We start from the raw sequence: 23499 nt of genomic DNA on the forward strand, positions 1-23499 counted from the left end.
AAGAAGCTCAGAAAGAGTCTAATATATTCCACCCAATCATCTTCTGGACGAACATTGTCGACGTATAGCTTCCCTGTTGAACAAATGCTAAAAACCAATGGATGCGAATTGGATGACCATGAAGATGGTTTCGCTTTTACTAAGATTACTAATAATAATAGTGAAAGTTTGCTAGCTGTGCACTCTTGTTCGAACTAAGAGGACTGATGATAATTCAGAGGATTGTATATCGACTGATCAACAATGTTGTCAGATTATCTCGTTGATGATCAAAGTCAACCGTAACTGCTCACAAGTCTCATTGGTGACAAAATTTGTAGTTGTTCTGTAGAGAAATTAAAATGCTTCAGTTAGACATCCATCAGTTTTTCTTCAAAAAACTGAATTGTCCGCTGACCCATCAAATATCAAGTGATAAAATCACTAATCAGAATACCGACACCTATGACCAAATCCCCGCGCTATACCAATGATGAGTCGAAAAGCACTAGTATTCTTGAGTAAATTCAGAATCCATATTGCTCCTCTGTATCAAAGTTTCTCATCTTCATCAGCCTGTTCAATCTGGAATACAAAATTTCAGACTCCGCCATATGAATCTGATATTTCAGATATACGCAATTTCTTCGATCCGGTGAGATGTGTCACTCTTGCTTAAGTCAAAGGAGATTAATTGGCAGGTTGTTGTACTTTTCATCATCATTTCAACCTATTCGTTGTACAAAATAACACGTCAGCAGACTTTCGAGATTTCATTAGATTATTAGCGAGGAATTTAGAAGTACAGAAATGAGAAATTTCTGGCTATTGATTACTGCATAACGATACATAGTTTCACTCTTTAGATATGAAGAATAGTATGACCTGATTTTCATTCACATAGTGTTAGCTGTTTCTTTTCAATGACAAATCGATAAACCGTGCAGCTCAATAAGAATAAATTGAATAGTGAAAATGTGAATTGACAAAGTTATTAGACGCATTGACTGAATAAATCCGACCAAGAATGAACTGCAAAACTGAGGAACTGATACAATTATTCGTTGATGATGTTTGATGAGGTTGGTGATTTCACCAGCACCTGGACAAACAACTGAACAGATTCATGCTCATGGCAATACTCGAGGGTTATGAACTTGATCTCATGTGAATTCAAGGGTGGGCTGAAAAAGGAGTCTGGGAACAAATTCACTTACTAATCGTTTTTCGTTTGAACCAAATTATTGTCTGATGTAACTATTCCTCTTGTAAAGAAACGTACAGCTAATCAAGATAATCATCTTAAGCAATCAAGAGGAGTATGAGTTTGGTGAAAGAAAACATGTTGATGACTTGAATATTTGTAGTTCTAATCAACGGATCGACTAATTTGGGTGTCTTAAAAAAATCAATAATATTTGCATATCATTTTTCTCTTCGTACATGATTTCTCTTTATATAAAGACAATAAATGACTTCCAGCGGTATTATTTGCAATCCACGTCTAGTTGATTATTCACTAAGTTCAAGTCTGAATGAAGGAGTCAACAGTAGAACGTGAACTCGTCATTTTAATTACTATACCCTAGTCACTGCAGCGGTTATCCACAGTTTCATGCATTTGTCTAAATGCAACAGTTTCCATATTGTTTTGCCGTTGGTTCGGTTTTCGGTTGTTCATAGAGTTTTAATACAATTAGTCCGTTTGATAAATTTCGATAAGGATATTAGAAGACGAAGATTATCAGAACTATGTGGATACGTTAGTGCAATACATTTCGAACAATCTGGTCACACATATACTTGTTAAGAGCATATATATATATATATATATATATATATAATAAAATGTCAACAAGACAGGAAACGGGGTAAGAGGAGATAAGGATAATGATAAGAGTAATAATAATAATAATAATAATAATAATGTGAACACGAAGCGAAACCTAATCATTCTGGATAATAGACTGTTGTTAAATATCGACACAGCTATCAGCTGTCTTTTGTACTATCGTATGTTATAATTATCCTTTATGTCCCAGACACCTCAAAGTTGAGGTTTCTAACTAAATTTTGTGTATTATTCAATAAAGAACCGGCTATTGTTAGCAAATCGTTGTTTTGGAAGTTCGGTTTATCCGAAAGTTTAGTCTGTTCTGGTACGCAATCTTCTTGGATTGGTGGTCATAGTCAACCGCAACTCGACACCATGCTACAGATTATTACATTTTGCACAAAACCCTTTTGTGAAATGTGAATTATTTCAATTAAAAAGGAAGAAATATTCACATGATATTTTTATGCGTCAGTCAGTATGGTTCAGTATATTAGAGAAGTTGAAAGAATGTATAAGATTCTTCAATATGATTTGCTTATACAACTCCTGTAGTCCATCTTATTTGTTAGACCAGTGTATTCAAGTAATCTCAATTGCCATTTATAAATTCTTAGTGATTTATCTCAATATTGGTATGTGGTCACAAATGATTCTTAAGTTGAGTAATGACATCCAATCGATTGTATGTTGTACGTTATGTTCCATGTAGGACTCGTCAGGAGGATGAACAATCGTCCTAATATTGATGTTCATACACAGAACTGAATTCATTACATAATCACTTCAAATATCGACGCGTTATTCACTGAAATGGTGAATAGAAATGGAGATACCGAATCGTTCAAAGACAGGTGATTTTCGGAAACTGTTGAATATCATGATGAAGTTGCATATTTGATTGAAGTTTAATATTAACCAACATCATTGAGTGACATTCAGTTAACTAAACATTGACCAGTATTAGGTGTTGAATAGATGATTCGTAGTGGTGTGGAACTCTTAACGACTGAACATCTAAGACTTCAACAAGAGTCGATTTTATGATCATTAATCTTATTTTCAGTCATTAATATTCTTCGGACAAAAGTATTATATACCACAGCTGTATGATATTTTCTCCCATATTCCTCGTTTTCCCGATTACTGACTTATGCTGATTAAAGAAGTTCGGATAAATATAGAACAATCTATATTTCACTACGATTTTGGACTCGATCACATCTTTTCTTCATATGCTATTGTTCACTCAGCCTTTCAGTATTAACATGTAATCTATGAAAATAAACCAATGAATCACAATTCAATCACACTTCCTTTCTTCAAACGTCAATCTCCTTGATGTTGTATTATACGTAGTTGTTTTTGTGTTTTACCAAGTGGAAGTGGACATTCCGGTTTATGTCCTAAATAAATGAAAACTACACACACTGAGTATTGTGATAGTTTGCTGTTCAAACATTTAAAAGTCTGATTAAACCAACAATATGTTGAATAGCAATTCAATTCCTGAAACATCGTATCATTTATGAAACCAATGTGATACAGATTCATATTATTCCACCGAAATCACAATATGCTGTGCGTATTTGTTCACTTGAACAGTCCTGAAGAGAAATTATTCTGGTCGTAACTGCCTGCAGACTTCAGTATTGTAGAGATTCACGAATTGATATGGAAGATTTCTTAGAAAGCTTGTAGCGGCATATGTGATCAGGTTTCTTTCAAAAAAGACGGTTAAATCTACCACAAAGTAGCAAATACTTTATTATAAAGTGAAGATGAACATAAATTCCATCTACTATATTCACTAAGACAAATATACCCTAGTTTCATGGTGGAAAAATGTTGTTATTCAGCTATAAATTCGATGATTAACCTCCTTTAAGACTGACACCTTTATGTCGCTGAATGATCCATGTTGATTAACTTGTATTCTCCGTATTGGTAGTTACCTAAGCAAGTATAAATATTTGTTGATATAATCTGAACTCGTTAATTTATTTTTAGGGCTTAAATTGACGTTGTTATTGTCATTACTGATTTCTTTACTACTTATACAAATATCAGTAGCTTGAAGCAGTGCATCAAAACACCACCCTATCTCAATGGTCATGAAGATAATATTAGAGTGATTTTGAGGAAATCCACACCTGACGTGGTCAATAAAGAAACCCCTTATCAAAACCCTATTTGAATGAGGACATAACAGGTGGCATTTTAACAGGTCGAATCGAAAGATCTATTGAAAGGACAATTTCCACCGTCAGGTTGCATATAATCTCAGCCAAACCAGCACTTATTCAAGTCATCCGGATGAACTCCTGTACACCGAATCGAAGTACCCAGTAGAGGTATATTCAGCATCGATGTTTACGTTGGTCAACGACTGGATCACCAAACACCTGAACTGGATATTATAGACCTCTAATCCAAATTCCTTTAGTGTTTATATCTTTCTTAATCCACCCATCCATCTTTCGAAATTCACATGCATTCCTTTTTGTCGTAATTACCTTGGTCATACTCCTTTTATCACATATTATATCCACACAAAGTTAGGTTTATCAGTAATATTATAAGCATATCGATAAAAACGTGGCACCTTACTACACACCATTTTGACCTTCAAGAAGTGACCAGGAAGCACTGGACGGTCGTACAGAATAACCAACAACAACAAAGAACAACCCAATGAGAATGATTAGAAAGTACTTAAACTTTTCTGATCTATCAAGTTACTAAGTGAAGTAGTGCAATAATTGATTATTATTATTATTATATTTTTAATCGATAATAAGTTTGACAATAAGATTGATAAAAATACATGATTTAGCCATCGTTAATATGGATACATCGATTCATAATTATATTTGTATTGTTTTAATTATATTTGTGTGTGTACGTGTGTGTTTGAATTTCATGTTAATAACGATACTTCTTTGATCATATAAGAATAAGTTCATTTGGTATTGTTTAGCTTGTATCTTCCTGGATGCCATTACTAGTCACTATGCATCAGTGCTTACAAATAGCTTGTGAATTAAGGCAATATCGAGGCATACGCACAGTACTATTGGTCAGTAGCATAATATGTCTTTTATCGGATTGGACAAAATATGATGTTGATTTAACAAATGTTAATATCTATAAATACCCGTGTTTTTCTGTACAAAAATGAACCTTTGGAGTAAAGTGCTTTTCGCTTATTTTGCCCCTTCTCTCTCGAGTTCTGGTCGCTGCGTAGTTCTAGCTTGCGAGTTAACAGAATAGCTTAGGAACCGAATAAAGCATTCAAATTAACAAGACGTATCAGGGTGGCAATTATTAAATGTCTTCATAAGATGACTCAAGTCATATTTGTTGTCACAAACGATAAAGATATCATCTACGTATCTTTTATACAAGTGAATTTTTTCTACAGTCGCCTTGAGTTCATTGTTTTCCAAACTGGTCATGAAGCAATCTGCAAGTAATGAACCCAGAGGGGATCCCATTGCTATGCCGTCCTTCCGTCTACAAATTACGTCGTTGAGCCCAAAATATCAACGAGATAATCCAAACAATTTTAAAATCAATAACGGTAATGCGTTTCAAATATCATAGACATAGTCTACATAAAAAGAAGTGTTCATATTTTAAATTTTTCGGAACTATCATGAAACAATTAGTAAACGTCTAAAATGTAGTAGCCCACATAAATAGTTATGTTGCCACATTCCATATAAGGACAACAGCACGGGATTCACATAATCATAATTAAAATGAAATAAACAAAAAAAAAGCAGCGAAATAAAATCATAACTGAAGATCTTTCAGATCAAGATCATCAACTGTTAAGATCTATATGTTCTTTCAGTGATTATTCTTAACCCTCTATTATATAAGTCACCTGAGCAAGATGTCTTGTTTACAATATCCAAATGTTATATCAATGATCTTCACATATCTTCAAACTATACATTAAACAAGGTAGATTTCAGTTGAATACAACTTTTCTTTAAATAAACATCACCATTGTATCTCACACTATTCAATTTAATAGTCTCTTCCAGAAAAAGTGTTTTTGATGGGACGACCTTTGAGCAACACCAAACTGACCATGACAGTAACTACACACTTAATAGGGCTAAATGAAGGTTATACAACAGTTTAAAGGATAAAGACAATGATATACAGTTGACAGTAAAGATTAGGATTTAGATTTATGGTTTTCATCATGGACTAACATCAGCTGAAGTGACAAAATTCTATTTAGCTAAATGGATGAATGAATTTTGCGCCAAAATCCGACACCAGTTATCTTAATTCTGATTGACTCGTTCATAAATTATAGTTCCGCCAAATTTTTTTTATTCCCACTATGTATTAACAAACAATTTCCAGATTCTTTTAGTTGTTTCAGCCAGAAAACAAACAAACAAACAAACTGCTTGATCAACCTTATTTCAATGAAATAATGATGACATTACGTCTGGCAATTCTTTTCTGTTAAACAATTTCACATCGAAATCAATATAGTTATCATTGAATGTTTTAGGTCAAGTGCCATGGAACACGAAATATAGGAATGAGCTTTTGTTTATTGTAGTTTAATTAAAATATCCTTGATCAATTTTCAACCTTAAAGGTCATAATTGAATGGATCGTTTTAATAGAAGAAATAAATAAACAAACAAACAAACATTGAATCGATAAACATTTACATTTATGAATTCATAAGTTGATTAAAGCTAGATCACTATGGAAAACCAGGAAGCAGTGGATAGCCATTTCGTTAGAGTGTGGGACTTGTCAGCAGTTCGCATCCATGATCCCAATCACGGGAACGGAACCCGAAAATTTCCATCTCGTGCGCGAACGCTTAACCTCTAGACCACTGAGTTGGCGTTCAATGGTGTAAATGTCTAACTTCAATCAATCGACGAAATTACGCCACCATCCACTATTTGTTGAAGTTAGACATTAACATCATTAGATTCCGGGTCAGTAGTACAGAGGTTAAGCGTTCGCACACGAGTCCCTTTCTTTTATCTCTTTCCAAATTTATTTTACTGGATTATACTGCTTGAATAACATCTTCAAACCCTAATTTTTCTGATTACAGTTTATAATTTTACTACATCTAGAACTACGGGATTTAAATCGACCACTGCACCTCTGTGCTAATGTAATGTAGTATGGCTACTCGAACTGAAGCACTTACGTACGAAATTCTACGCTGTTACTGACTGACTGACTGAATTTTTCATCTTCAGAGATTACTTTTGAGGTACTTGAGAACTTGTAATTATGGTTTCATTAGAGTTACTACTAAAAGTTTTATTATTTATCAACTGTTTCACGAGATGCGAATATGGTTTTAATGCAAACTAATGTTTACGAAATGGTCACTTGTGTATGAACAACTGAAAGCGTTTACAATGCATATCACAGAGGAATGATTATTTAGGATGAGGTTTAAAATGCAACAGTTTTCAAATCTGGTTCAGAGTGTACCGTACTTATAAAGTAATTGTACTCGAATAGATAGAGGTACATAGAAATCCTATATTTGAGTCAATCAACTTTCCTTCTTGTCTATTTAATACTTCATGTTGTAAATAACCAAACCGCGGAAATTCATCCTAAATTTTCTAACTACTAACAATAGTTTGTAAGTAATATTATTTCGTCGCATAAAATTGACCAGTTCAGGAAAACCAGTGGATTTTTGATTGAGATCATGAACCGATTGATATTAGACCACCTTTGGAAACCTGGAGGCACTGGACAGCCATTTCGTCCTATTGTGAAACTTCTCAGCAGTGCGCATCCACGATCCCGCTCGCGGGATTCGAACCCAGGGCCTTCGGTCTCGCGCGCTATTATGTATGAATCAATAACTGTACAAGAATGTCTAATATTAATTAGCCTCTTTCAATCAAGACGAACACAATTAAACAAACTAAACTGATTTCTATAAAATCCCTTCAACTAAATTGAAAAAAAATATTATTTTCATGATTTATTTATGTTGTACATATAGCTTTTAGTGACTGCAGACTACATTGCTTATACATCATGTGAAGTGTTTAATTGTCAGCCTAAGTGTCGTGATATGTGCAAATGCGAACTAGTTACCACAATTATTATACTAAAACCCTATTTCTAATATACTACAGAATGGTTTGTTCAATTTAGATATAGGTAGACAAATATAAATGATTGATATGAAACAAATCACTTAAATAATAAAAGATCAGTGTATATATCATAAAAAACCCGACCAATTCACAGTTATATCACTCGGATATTGATGATAGTGAGTTATATGTTTGCTTCAAATGTAAGAAAAAAGGTAATGAAACCAAACTTCAAAACTAGAAAAGACAACAAAAAACTTGTTTTCATTTTGTAATCATGATCCATGATTGTTTGGCTTTCATTATTGGTGTTTAGTCAGAATTATTTGAGCTTAAACGTTTCTTCACAGCATCCTGTTGATAAGCTAATAGCATACCACGAAGTCTAGAACCACGTCGGGAAGGAGCATGTTGTCTACGTGCTGATGTGATTGTTGATATACGTTGACTATGAGATTTTGATTCATCATTTGATGATTTTGAGATTGATGCAGTATGTAACAGATTAGTTAGTACTGAATTAATGTGTTCCTAGAGAAAGAAAAAAAAACTAAGACATCACAAAAAAAGAAACAATTTTATGGCATAAAACACATTGGCGTAACTTAACTGGCATCCTTTTTTGTGTAAAATAATTCGAAATCAATAAATTCTCAAAACAAAACATCAGTTCTCTTATCAATCAATATCCTATATAACCTAATATGCAATAAATTAAAGCAATCATAAGCTTTTAGTGTTAGCAAAGCTAAACTTGGTGTACAGTTAATTGACCAATACTAACTGAATTCGATCAGCATTAAAGAGATAGAAAAACATGATGTTGTTTATCACTTAATGGTTAATTCACTGTAAACATCTCAGTTCTATTAGTCAGTCGTGAGTCGAATAGCTCAGTGATACAGTGTCAAACCACGAAGATAGATAACACAAGTAAGAATCCGACAGTTATTATTAGTCCCCCCTAGATAGGAGGTACCTTTACTCGACAATCTGGAAATGGGTTCAGGGTTTCCATCTGACAAATTCCAAACATTTAACAGAAATTCGATATGATTATTAGTTGAAATATTTTTAAGATGTTGGGAGTTTTTTTTGTGAATTTAATCAGAGAACTGTAGGCACAAGTCAAACCCACAAATATTGTGTGATGAACAGTTACAATGGGATACAAATGGACAGTCTCTTGTGGACATGAACTATCAAAAAACCAATAAGGTCACAGAAAGACAAGGAGGGCTAAGGAACACATTACGTCGGGAAATAGAATCAGATATGAAAAAGACGAATAACAATTGGAAAGAGCTGGAAAGGATTGCCTAGGACAGGGTTTGATGGAGAGTGCTGGTGGGCGCCCTACGCTTCTCTATGAGGAGTAACAGGTGTAAGTAACCGATAGAAAATAACGGGAAGTAGTCGATAAAGGGTTCAATAGTCAATGACCAAATTAAAAGAGACCCCTCCTCAAATAATTAGATAGTCCGCCAGTCAGTCAGGAACAACGTAGAACTTCGTACGTAAGTACATCAGTTCGAGTAGATATACTACATTACATTAGCACAGAGATACAGTGGTCGATTCAAATCCCGTAGTGCTAGATGTAGTAAAATTATAAGCTGTAATCAGAAAATTTACGGTTTGAAGATGTTATTCAAGCAGTATAATCCAGTAAAATAAATTTGGAAAGAGATAAAAGAAAGGGACATGAAGAATTCAGAAGATTAGAATTTAGGAGAACAGAACGAGTGGATGCACCTGCGCTTTTGCAAACGATTTTGAGCCATGTCATTCAGAGTCTAACCGTCGGTTGCTATCATCTCACGGATCCCAACCAGGTAGCCTACACCTACCAATATGACTAAGTCTACTTGTCAGTGACTTCATGAATTCGTGCCATGTTTTGGTCTGGCCGCCCCTAGCTTTCTTCCAATCTACTCTTACACAACAAAACATGGCACATCGAGGCAGTCGGTGGTTGGGCATACGTAACACATGTCCCAGCCATCTCAACTGATGAAGTTTCACTACGTCATCAATTGATTTGCCATCCTTACCTAGTACGCGTTTCTTAACAACTGCATTACTTAGTTGATGGTCCCAGGATATACGAGTGATGTTTCGAAGACACCTATGATCAAATACTAGTAACCTATGGATATCCTCTACTCTTACCAGCCATATTTCACAGTCGTAAAATAGGACGGAACGAACTGCTGCGCAGCAAACACGTCCTTTGGTTGATAGACGGATATCTCGCCTATGCTATGAATGACGCAAGTTGGTAAAAGCTAGTTGACCCTTCTGTATCCGTGCTGAGATTTCGTCACACACCAGACCATAAGGGCTGATGAGACTCACAAGACAAGTGAGGCGGTCGATATGCTCAATTACTTCACTCCCTATCATTAGTTCAGGTGTCGATGCAACCCAATCCTGAAGCAACATTTTGCATTTCGAGGGGGAGAATCGCATCCCGAACGTGCTTGTATTGTTTCTTAGAGTGGTCAGAAGACTCTGCATTTCGTCAGCATCTTCAGCAAATAAAACTATGTCATCGGAGAATTAATTAGAACGATTTATCTACCCATATATATATATATATATATATATATATATATATATATATATTCAAATTTACAACAATCATAATCATAATTCTTACTTTGAAAGCAGTTGCTGTTCTATCAATACTAGCTTCTAATTCAGAAGATAAACAAAAATTCGATTGTAATTGATTATTGATTTTTGTTTGATTGATATCAGTTTGTTTATTGATATCTATAGGCTTTCTCATTAAATGACAATTAGTTTCAGCTAATATTATTAAATCATGTAAATGTTTAGCACAGAATTCTAATGATTCATTGAATAAATCTGTAATTTTATCATTCTTATCACCATCAGTTGTGATCAAGTTCTATGAAGCAAAAAACAAAAAAATTTTATTTACAATAAATTAAATACAGAATAAATTAAGAGTTATTTTACGGTTAGAGATAAACTGTACGTTGTCAAGACATTTATGCTTCTTCACTAGGGGTAACAGGCGTAAGTAAGTATGAATTCTGCTATGTTGTGATTTTTCTTCCATCACAACTGACTGCGCTACATTTGACACGTCCATATCATGATTGAATGGTATTTTTGTTGTTATAGGAAGCTTTACATTATTCATATAAGCCAGCAAATATGTTAGAAAATGAAACTTGCCCTCTATCATAGATTAAGATAGTGTAAATAATAATTCCTGATTTATTTTGGTTGGTTGTCAGGTACATGATCAAAAGTGAGAACGAGAGTGGACTTTAACCTAAGAAGGACTTGACACACATGACATTGATCGCTACCCAGTGATCAATCAATTGTGATTACATCTCAGTCCTACAAGAGGTCAATCGCCGCCCTGATAGGTCATTGGTGACGTCTCTGACTGTGAAGCTGGGTGACACGAGATCGAATCCGTCAGGTAGCATCAGTTCCCTCAAGATTACAGGTACACCTCGCTGACGAGTGCCAAGTAGCACGTGACCTGGGTCCAGGGTTTCCTATCGACTACCTCCAACCACCATCTAATCTCAACCCCGTATATTACACCTAGGTTAGCCTCGTTTATGTGATAGCGATAATAAAAAGCCGAATACGGATTAAGTTGAAGTTATTTCAGTAACTCATTTATCCAAACAGACATTCAGAATAAGCGGGAAAACGAAGAGAAACGGTTAAGGTGAGTGAGCCAACTCGTGTTGATAAAGATTTCTAGCTGAACAAAAATAAGTAAAAGACTTGATGAATAGGGTAGACGATACACGAATATGCGCTCGTAATAGAACCAGTCAAAGTTAATAAGCGAATAATTGACAAGGTCAAGGTGTGACCCCAGGAAGCTGGAATGACTTGTCTGGGCTTGACATAATACTAGAGACCGTAAACTAACCAATTGAACAATACTCGGATTTATCAGGCCTCCAATATTAAATCATAAGCTTTAATAAATATAACAAAATAATGTCACGAATAAATTCACCGATTAAATATAATTATTTAATAGAAAGTACAAAAATTGTTGTACATCGATGAACATGTTGGGTGTTTGAAGTAAGAAAATGTTGAGTACAAGTTTCAACGTGAATATGAACACAAAGATGCAGATACATTCAGCTGACAAGTGGCAAATAGGATAAAACAGATAATTTAGATTTCATTAGTAGCTACAATCCAACTATTCGAAATAACTTATGATAAAATGACAAAAGTAAGGCAATTCACAGAAGGTGAAATTATGTCAACTAAGATCGATCAAAATCCAGTCAACAATACAAATAATGAGATAATTCAAGTTGATTCCAATTCTGAGTTTACAAAAGTGGGATGTAGCTAACAGTGGAATTCATGACATGCGTTTTGTGCTATACGGGACTCATCAATTAGATGTAACTGCATCGCATAGTTATTGCTCACTCTGGGACTCGAAGTTAGGACTTAAGGCATTAAACTTACTGTATATTCCAGGAGCTTTAGCAACTGGTCTCAGTAGCCCAGTAGATAAAGTGTTGGGTGTTTTGAAGTGAATCGTATTGGGTTCGATTTCCAAAGTAAACACCAACACTGGGATATAGACACACATAGCTGATAAGTATCAAGTAAGATGAAATCAATCTTATCTGCATTTATTACTATCTAATTTCCCTCGTTACGATTGACACTACTATCATTTCGACTGTTTTACTATTCATCCTATCAATACACATACATACAAGATTAAATAGTTCGAAAAAAAGAGCTCAACGAGGATACCTTCCATGGAATTTTTTTATTATTCAGTAGATATTTTCAAGTTAAAATTTTATTCATTGTTATTGACAATTGAACTCGACAAAATATTAGCATTTACGACTTTCTTACACCACAACAGATGTGAACGAGGATACTGCGCAGCAGTTTATTCTGTTCTACTTTACAGCTACCAAACGTGGTCGTTAAGAGTAGAAGATACTCGTATTTGATTACAGGTGTCGTAGAAATATTGCTCGCATCTTCTGGGATCGCCGGGTAAGTAATAGTGAGATTAGATGCATGGTATTAGAGAATGATGGTAAATCAGTTGATGAGGTTGAAAATCTTCATTGACTGAGATAGTTAGGCCACGTGTTACGTATACCTGAACATCGATTACCACGACGTGCTATGCTGACCAGTGTTGGAGACGGATGGGAAAAAGTTAGGGGTGGCCAAACCAAAACGTGGAATCAGTGCTTGAAGCCACTAACTTTTAGTCTGAGCCATGTTGATAGATGCAGACTACTTGGTTGAGGTCCGCGTGACTTTTGTAACCAATGGTTGAAGACTCTTGGTGACATGGCTCAGAATCGATCACAATGGTGTAGGTGAATACACTCTCTGTATTCTCTTAAACCGTGGGATTAAAATTGCTTTATATCTTTCTTTCTACCAACTAATCCTTACACACAATCTTTCTATGATATATTACTACCATTTCAGTGACTGCTTCTACGAATTCGGTGTTCATTTTGTTGTGCTAATGAGGTATGGCAAATTGGACCCATACATATATATGTCTGGTCCTGCGTTGAAGCTAACTAACTGACTGTCCTATGACACCACAATCAGACTCGTATGAATTAACATAGTAATTCATCAACATTTGAATAAACAGTGTGACGAAGATTGGGTACGCCAACTATACCAGAAGATATTAGGTGAAAGAATCTATTTTCGATTATTTTAATTTGAACTATTTCCTTGAAGAAGCTAAAACTAATTCACTGTGTGAAACACTGAAATAAGTTCAAAAATTTCAAATATGACTTATATAGAAGGGGTTTTGTGGAGATTTTTCTAAAATAGAAATTTCAATAGTTGAAATCATGAGTCAATTGCAGCTAGACCACCGTTGGATGTCGGATCATTGTTCTAATGGTTAAGCGCTCGCGGGCGAGACCGATAAGTCCTGGGTTCGAATCTCGCGGGTAGCGGGATAGTGGATGCCCACTGCTGAGGAGTCCCATACTAGGACGAAACGGCCGTCTAGTGCTTCCAGTTTTTCAATGTTGGTTTAGCTTCAATCGACTAATGATTTCAACTATTGGAATGATTTATATACTTAATGTCGTATTTGTATTTGTTCAAAAAAATTCTAAAAGTGAAACTCAAAAAATCGACTAACCAACTCTTTTTCAGCTGGAAGGCTGATATCACTTAATGCAATTGATGTGTCTAATCGATTAACCGATGTAGGTGGACCCCATTCATCCATAATTTCTAATTCAGTTAAGTCAACATCACTAATAGGTGTATTAGCCTGTAATGAATTATGAACCAAACGGACTAAATTTTCATTATGATCACAATTTGTTTCAGAGATCGATTTCACTTTCTCCTGAACAGCAACAATATCTTTTTCATCAACAACATCATTATCAGTTAAGTCATGATCTTCTTCAGTATCAGACAATACTTCACCTTCGGAACAACTTGCATCAGATGGTGTTCGACTATGACGTAAACGAAGTGATCGATTTGTATGTTTTCGTGTAAATCCACTACTACTCACTTTACTACTATTAGAATGTGATTTCGTTGATTTATTGAAATGTTGTATTGTTTTATTGTGTTTTTCTTCGTCAGTATCAATTCGATTATTCTCTTCTATTTCTTTCTCTTCTATTTCATCTTCTTCAGTTCGAATAATCTCAGAATCTGATTCCATTGAAACATCGTTATTCAATTGACCTTCAGAATTTGTCTCTCTGTATAGAAATGATATTAGAAGAAAATTCAACAAGAAATTAATACTAGTTAGAAGAGTATTGCAGCGGGACTCTAATTTATAGACGACCCTTGAACAAATCTTAAGTGACTTTGAGAAATATTAGCCAATCAGCAAACAGTCAGTATAGAGTAAAAATATATTATACAAAACCAAGGAAATAAAGTGGATACACTTCTTAGACGTGGTTCAAAAACTTGTCAAGGTTTGAAAGAGGTTCAGAGGTTCTAAAATCGTAATGCATGCAGTAGAGAAGATCATCCAAATGGCTACAGTATAGTCGGCCTCTAGAGCCATGATAAAGTCTGAAAAACTATTTCAACCTCGACCACACAGCTTAAATATTGTCTTTGTGAACTCCGGTTGTTGAGTACACAAAATGCCACTTGTGGATAACGACACGATGCACATAACCAAGACTATGTAAGAGTTTGTACGCTCTCCAAACATCCGTATATATTGTAGTACCTGGCTGCAGCTAGTGTTACTGGTGCTTTTATTATCCAGTTCGCAATAATTGTCGTAATTTGCCCTAGTTAAGAATTATATATGGAGTTTCCATCACGAACTGACATCAGCTATAATGCCAAATAGATGAAAGACTTTCGCGCCAAAATCCAAGATCTGTTATCTTATACCTGGTTGATTCGTCCACAAATTATAATCTCGCCGTTTTATTTGTTATAGCCGCTCAAATATCATGTTTTGTACAAAATTCCCTGTGAACCGATCGTACGTTAGCACTAAGCACTGAAGTTGGTGCCGTAACCTTGGAATCTCCAAAGCGCTTCTGATTGGCTCGTCCATAAATTAGAGTCTTGGCGAGTATTGGTATCGAAACTTTATTAACCACAAGTTAAGTTCATAGATATTTATAACTTTTATTCTGTTTACTCTATATCTGACAAGATATTTACATTTGATATTATGAAGATTAAGAAACGAATCTGTAATTTAATGACTGAAAGTTGAACAACTTAACCATTTAACTTTTACTCCAATAACATAATGAAATATGTATATTCTTTGTAAAGACCAAATCAAAAGAGAGACCTACATTAGTTTCTCAACATTTCCATTATCCATTGTAGATTGAATTAATTTCATCTTTTCTTTTATATTTAATGATTTTACATAACTGGAAGTAGGTTGTCGTATATTGTTGATAGATTGCAGTTCCATTGTTTGTTCTTTTGAACGATTTGATGAAGATCGTTGTTTTTGTTTATTCCAATTAAAATGATCAAATCGATCAAGTGAAGCTTGGACTATAGCAGGACTTAGTTGAGCTAATAACCTACATTTAAATGAAGTGAAAATAACAGTTCATTCCAATACAAATAAAACAATATAGTTTGTATTGAATTTAATTGATCTACACAATCGTTGGAAATTCGGAAGCATTAGATAAATGTTTTGACATTACAAGGAACGAGCCGGATTTTAAGTGAAGTGATCTCGAGTGTTGTTAGGAGAGGATAGTTGTTGTTTCCCAGTTACTCTAAATGTGAAAGATACTTCCCCTTCAGAATCCTCAAAAAGAAAATTGGGTTGGCAATGATATTGGAGTGTGACCGCAGAGACCAACAAAGCAGCTGAGACTGGAAATATAAACGAGGTCTTTTTGTGTAGAGTCCTTGATGTGTTGACTCTGTACTATAAGGGCTAAAACGCCGACGCCGGAATCTATGGGGGTAACGTGAAGTGTGCTATTTTTAGAGTAAACCTTTTCTTATCACTTCCTTCCGTAGTAAGAAGGCAGCATCAATATAAATACTGGTTTTTTAAAGGAAACACCGTACTATCACTACACCCCTATGCGAACAACAGTACGACTTCATCCTCAGACCATAAGTTTACTGCTTTTACTCTTAACGATCTTCAACCAGCTTGTTTGGATTGATAGAACCTGACAGGAGTTTTCCAGCCAATATAGTTCGACTGGGTTATGATGACATGTAAGCCTTACCAAATGAAGATAGCAGTAACGGTTGGGTGATATGGGAATCTATCGTAGTAACTCTTGCTCCTTTAACTTAGCAACAATTGCTATGTTATTCGCATTACAACACAAAATTTGATTGGTAACCAAACACTGTGACTAATAATAATGATACTACAGAAGAAAATAAAACGATATAAACTACACCCGAGATTTAATCAGGTAACTTACTTTACCCCAGTAATGTCATCATCATCGGAACTAGACTCAGATCTATCCGATAAGTCATAACTTCCATTCATAGGATCATCATTCATGACTGAATTATTTTGTTTAAATTCATATGTATTTTCTTCAGTGATCTCATTGAAATGACAATAAAATCCGTGAATAGCTAAAATTACTTGTGCACGTAAATTCTCTCGGCGTTTTGCAGCATCATCGGCACATTTTACGATTGAAATACCTTTAAAAGGACATTTTTAGAAATTGAAAACCGGATGTAGAAAGTGAAAACAATGAAATATATTATATTTAGTCTTATTTACAGAAAATAAGTCTGTATGACAAGAAATTTTAACGTCTATTAAGTTACTGTATTAAAAGTGTATAGGTGATTGAAAATCTCTGGTCGTCCATACAGTAGGAAACTTCCAATTAAAAGATCTGAAAAGAAAAAACTGGATTAGCATCACAGGTCATGTCAATTTATGAGCGTGGTTGCAGAGCTAAGGGGACGACAGTCCGAGGCTGGTCGAGTACGAACCTTTTGTAAGTGATTTTCGTGTTAACTGAGTTGTGAAACCTTACCACCGGAAGTGGAAGGTCGTGGGTCCACGCGAAGTGTTTTTACTTAATGTTAGCGGGATATAGATTGAATTAAACCATGCTCCGTGATGTATTGCGCTAGGAGACGTTGGCGTTTTATTAACCAATCAGCTCTAGAAGACACTTGGAGAATTTAGAATCTTCTTACAAAAAAATTATGAATATGCTGACGTTTTTCGTATTGTGATTCCTAATTCTGTCCGCTCTTGGTATTTGGAACATAATTACGTTCCAGTTTAACTGTGTTTTGATTTAGATACTTGTCGATTGTAGTAGTGTCCGAGAATACTAAGCAATGAGTATCTAGGTCGTAACAAGAGAAGTCATAATGCTCAGGGACGAAGCTTTTAATCTCTCTTTTAATTTTTGAGAGTGCAGCATCACTGGAGATGCTGGTTATTGCTGAGAAACATATTACTTCTGCCATACCCCAGTAATGTCGATGATAACCTACCATTTTAATTTAATTTTACAATCTATAGTTTGATGGCCCTCCGACCAACCTACATCCTAAGGTATTATTTTATTTATTTATTTGAACACATGAATACTGGTACGAGGAGGAACCAGTTACATATGCGCCGCACAAATATCATTTGATTTGTGTGAGGGCTGTGATACTGTACGGGTGCCCAAACCGAAGCACGTGGTTTTCTTAGGGGGCCACAACCAGAGCCTTCGACCTGAAGGTCTGATCCACAAGGCAGTGGAGCATCGTAAGGAAATGCAGTCCCATCTTAACCAGAGACCAACGATTGGTTCATACGCCATTTGTTCCTTCAGGATCCTGGAGCATATGTGCACTATTGGTTTGGAATAAGGGTTGCCCAACTCCCCTAGGTGGACTCTCCGAGTCCACTAACCCGATTAAAGCGCCGGACATTCGCTTTTTGCCCTCTCAATTCCGTAAACAACACCCCCACCACGAGAAGGCAGTGGGTAGGACTTCCTTGGCAGAGGCTATATACGCGTGGCCATGTGAGATCAGTTCGAGAGGGAGAGCGAACTCCCCCCACCCTCGGCCGTACCAGGGCATTTCGGGGCCACCCTAAGAGAAAACCCCCAAAGAATATATATTCTGGACAATACAGCTTGAACAGGTTTTCATAACGAGCAAGCCCAAACTCTAAGTTAACGTTAATAGAAAACCTTAAACTTTCAAAGTAAGATGATACGTAGAATATGCAGACAATCAGGTTATAATTGTCAGCAATAAACAATCAAATTTAATCTCAACAGAACCTGGTATTGACTTGTGGAGACATTTTACTTTTTAAGGTCAACACTCATTGAGCCTGAAAAGGAAATGAGTTTCATGGTTAAACCATTCAGTTTAAAGAACACGACTTGACAAGACAGTTGTAGTTGTCAAAATGTAACAATTCAATTCAATATTTCCCAGTCACTAAATCACTCTTAGCATTACTGTATAAGTGTGTGCCAAAGTCTATCTTAAGAACCTGAAAAAGATACACAAGGACGTGAACAGAATAGCACGGATTCATTTTATTTCGTTAAGCTCTCATTAGGTACTTCTTACAACCTGTGATACCAACTAACAGAAACGTCTAGGAAGGTTTGTACGAAAACTATCTGTGATAAGTTTATCTTAAAGTATTGCATTACGATGAACACAATAAAACAACGATTAGCCAAAAATGTCAACTGTTTATTCTGAAATCGTCTTCTGGACGTACCTGGAATAAGATGTGAAATTGGGAGAAGAAGATCAGTTATTTGATCAGCCAACCTTTCAAATACAACCGCGAGTTTCGATTGGATAATGGGTTTTTCAAACGAAGCAAAGGTACTGTCTGTGAAGTATATTAGTTGGTTGAAAAATGAAGTACAAATAATGAAAGAAGTTGATACTAAATTTTTATATGGAAACGACCATACTGCTAAAATCTGTTTATGAAAAGTCAGCATGTAGAAACGGTAGAAGCAACGAGAGATACATAGCATGGTACAGTCAGTTATGGCAAACAAAGAACCTGCAACATACGTATGTTGACCTAAGTTCCCGAAGCACATAAATAACTGAAACTTTATCAATGTGGCGACCGATGTCAATTAGATGAGCAAAGAATCAGCTTCCTTTGTTGAAGAACAAGATTTATTTAAGGGAAACGATATAATATTGAGGTTTGGTGTCATATTTCAAGGCATAAATGAAATCAGTAAACAATAACAAAGTTCATTTCACGATACTGAATTCTGTAGTTTAGACGTATCTTTAATAAAAGGCACTGAATGATCCCATTGCCAAACCTTGGTTTTAAAAGCCATCAGGAAAATCCAAGGTAAACATCAGCATGTACGAGGTGAAGCCAAATGGTAAATTGTACTCGTTCAAACACTAAAAACTGGGGCATGGTAACTAACCATGGCAACCACGTTATATCCTATCCAAGAATAAGTAAATGGTAACTGCTAGGGATTATTTATGGACTGTTATTATATATATATATATTCTTATTGTACAAATATCAAGTAACTAGATTATACGTATTTATATCCCTTATTATAAGCTTTCATTTGACCTCTTGGCTACCATTGTAACAGTTACTATTCTAAAGTTATTGAAATCTATTAGTTAGTCTCTCACATTCACAGTCACATTCAGCTTGATCTTATATAAATGTTACTTTCTATTTGATGATGTGATGTGGTCTAGTTTACTCGTGAATAAACTGCGTATGTCTGAATTGCATGATTCATAGAGTACAAGCTGATATTGTGTTCTGGACTCAACGAGTAGGACTATGCGAGAAGCTACTATATAGATGACCAATAAGGGTACAGAGTTGACTCAAGGCTGCTCGTGATGGTTAACCCATCATTGGTACAGCACAGGGTCAAGGTCACATAAGTTAATGTTCTGATTGGCGATCTTGTCACGTGATAATTAACGGGTTATAGGGAATAACAAAATACACAAAAGATCAATGTGTACCAATTACTGAGACGTAAGCTGTCAGTCAGCTACAACGTAAGACTAGGCATATATATGGTATCTGAGTCAATAAACACCTATTTTTAACATGATTTTGTAAATCTCGATTTGTCTGGATAAGAATAGACAGGTTTTAAGGAGCCCGTTAACGACGTGAAATCGGAAAACAGAAGTTAGTTCAGGTTCCTACACATGTTATTAAGAGAGACATGCACAAACTCAACAGGAAATACAGTTCAAATGAGATGTATTAGTAAAATATTTTGTCTGAATGTTTTTCGGATATAGAATGCAAATAGCAACCTACTGTAGGTTTTAGAGGCAAATTATGCGACATACGAATAAAAATTTGCAATGTATACCTGAAGGAAGTGTAATAATTACAGGCTTTTCTGTAAATACTTTCCCTGTCGCACGTAATCTTATTTTCGTTAGGTCATGTCGCAGACTGACGAGTAGAGGATGACGTTGACTCTGTTCTTTAGATGACTTAGATAGACGTACCAAACGTGACAACTTTTGACATAAACGCAAACGATTTTTTCTAAGATCTGAACACATTTGAAGGTCATTAAAGTTGGCTCCGGACTGCTCACGTGCCCAAGCATAAACACTACCTAAAATGAAGTCAGTGAGAGGAAAAATGCGGTTGAAAATATAGAAAAAAGATATTCATAAACAAGAGACTAATAAACAGTGCCTTGGTGTCGCTGCCTACAGCGAGGAGGAGGGAGTAGTCCTGAAGACTCCGGGAGGAGTCATTAGTTGGAGCGGTCTGGTCCCAATAAGAGACGTTATATGGAGTAATCTGGCGAGGCGGCGTTGAGTGTAGCAGTTTCAGTAGACGGGAAGGAGACGTAGAACTTATTGGGTGTTGAATGGTTATCAGATTTAGATGACCCAGCAGATCGACAGAACTAAGGTTCGGCATAACGGCGAGCATAACAACTGAGAGAGAGACTTCTTAAAGGGATGAAGAGTATGGTGTGCAGTTCATGTGGACAGATACAAGTAGTATGTAGCAGGAGTACGAATTAGAATTCTAACCAGCAGAAGAGTGAGTTGAAGAGAACAGGAAGAAAAAAGGGGAGCAATCGGAATGACAACAGGACCAGCAGAATGGAGTACGTAAAGGACAACTGAAGGAAGGTATGCAAATAATGTATTTAATGTATGGTTTCCATATTTCACAAAGGCACTGTGTGACTTTGCAAAAAACGGTAAATTGGTTTTCCCCACCAAGTCTTCGTTCACTAAACAAGTACTTTAATAATTCGTATATCATCATATAAAGAAACTGGGCTGTGTTGCTAATCAAAGCTAACAAATTCGAAGCTACCAAATATATTCAAATTCTGGAAGTAAAGATTCGATAAACTAGGGTCGAGAGTTGATCATTTTATTGTTTCTGAACTCGAATTTAGGATTTCGTTCTTATGAATGGCGAAATTTTAGATGCTAAAATTGTGTAACTCATTACTTTGCTGATTTTTAATATTTTTGTTTCGTTTTTTTCCATTATCAGATTAATAATGTATACATTAACTCTTAGATTTAACACCAAGATAAAGGCTAATAAACGTTAGATTTTAACTAACGAACACTGGTCACAACCTTCAACTTCACTGAATTCATAGGAAACTGGAAATGAAGCTGATTTAATCTCAAAAACCTGTGATGGAATACTTGAAGCTGAGGAAACCACGAAGGGTTTTCTCCTAACACGTATAAGTTAAATGAAAATTCCCACTGAAACGTTTGGTAAAGAACGAATGGAGTGAAATGTTTCTCTACAATTATGTCGAAATTCATTCTACCTAATGTGGTTAAACCAGATATTCAAGACTACTAACACAACGAAGTGACACTGAATGAATTAGCAGGTACTAAACAAATGTTAAATTTATAAACTTCGATTCAAAACTAACCAACCGACAGTCTGATAATATTTCGATGAGTGTAGTATTTCTTATTAAATTCAATGATTAGCTAGGTAAGCTGAAACAAGTTCCAGATACCAGCTAATCTAATGTAAGTACCAACTCACCTAGCTTAATGGATGAGAGAGGATTTCTCAATTTTGAAACATGTGCAGAGTACTGGTTACACATATCGGTAACTGTTTTCTCAAAATCCCGTATAATGGACGTTATCCTTAAATTGGCACTATCTGGACGGCTATAGGTATGTGAAACAACTTAACAAACAATAATTAATAGTCTCGAGAAAATTTTTACCTTGATCAAGCTCACATGAAAGCTTCTTAACAGCTTTAGAAACTATATTTTTTGAATGAAGGTCTACTGAATAAACTCCAGCTACCAATAGAAATATAAAATGCTTAATGAAAACTTACATGTTATTCTGACTTTTGATTTACCCCCACCAAACGCAGTCACGCTATTAAAATTCTTCTTCAAATCAACACTATGAATCTGACGTTCGATATAAGACTGCAACTCATCCACAACATCCACATCTAAAAACTCATTACAACCCATGGGACCTCTATGATGTCGACTCGAATTAACCTTGAAATCGACCTTAAGCCTTAACGATCACACTAGTACCAAGGCTCAATTAAAGTGTTCAATGGAAGAAACATTTTTATCGCTAATCTGATGTGGGATATTTACGAAGCCACAAGAAAACAGAACAATGCTCTGAATAGTTAGCTAACGGAATGTCACGATATCGTAAAGTCTAGGATGGTGTTCTAATTATGTGCTCAGTGTCTTCAAATATTGTGCAACCAAAACAACATGTACTTTCTCATTATATCTCTATAAAATCAGAGAACGTCTGAGGACCAGACTCTAGCAGGTTGCTTCTGGTGTACTACAAAAAGTTATTCATAGATATGCTCTCTACATAATATTTAAGATTGTAGCGGTAAATACTGATACATTAACTCATGTTTAAATGTGTAATATTTTCTTTCAATAGATAGGATCATGAGTAAATTGAAGTTAGACTATCATGGAAAACCTGAAAACACTGGAAACCGTTCCGTTCCATCGTGGGACTTCTCAGCAGTGAACATTCACG

The 23499-nt window shown here is 35.5% G+C and overlaps 1 protein-coding gene across 3 annotated transcripts; it reads right to left on the bottom strand.

Moving 5' to 3' along the window:
• Window positions 1–7725: 7725 nt before the first annotated feature.
• On the bottom strand, window positions 7726–23018 carry MS3_00006033 (uncharacterized protein). Of its 3 annotated transcripts, none has more exons than XM_051214131.1 (10): window positions 22808–23018; window positions 22689–22769; window positions 22499–22648; window positions 20814–21068; window positions 19193–19309; window positions 16899–17133; window positions 15783–16022; window positions 14510–14705; window positions 10601–10855; window positions 7726–8469 (listed from the first exon to the last, which is right to left on the bottom strand). In XM_051214131.1, the coding sequence occupies exons 1-10, from the start codon at window positions 22950–22952 to the stop codon at window positions 8251–8253; spliced, it is 1893 nt and encodes a 630-aa protein (XP_051067261.1). In that variant the 5' UTR covers window positions 22953–23018; the 3' UTR covers window positions 7726–8250. The 3 variants fall into 3 exon arrangements, with proteins under 3 accessions (XP_051067261.1, XP_051067260.1, XP_051067262.1); XM_051214130.1 differs by having other exon boundaries at window positions 14123–14705; XM_051214132.1 differs by having other exon boundaries at window positions 7815–8469; window positions 14123–14705; window positions 22499–22769.
• Between the last annotated feature and the right edge of the window lie 481 nt (window positions 23019–23499).

The sequence above is a fragment of the Schistosoma haematobium genome, chromosome 2 (assembly GCF_000699445.3).
Source record: "Schistosoma haematobium chromosome 2, whole genome shotgun sequence".
Lineage (NCBI taxonomy): Eukaryota > Metazoa > Platyhelminthes > Trematoda > Strigeidida > Schistosomatidae > Schistosoma > Schistosoma haematobium.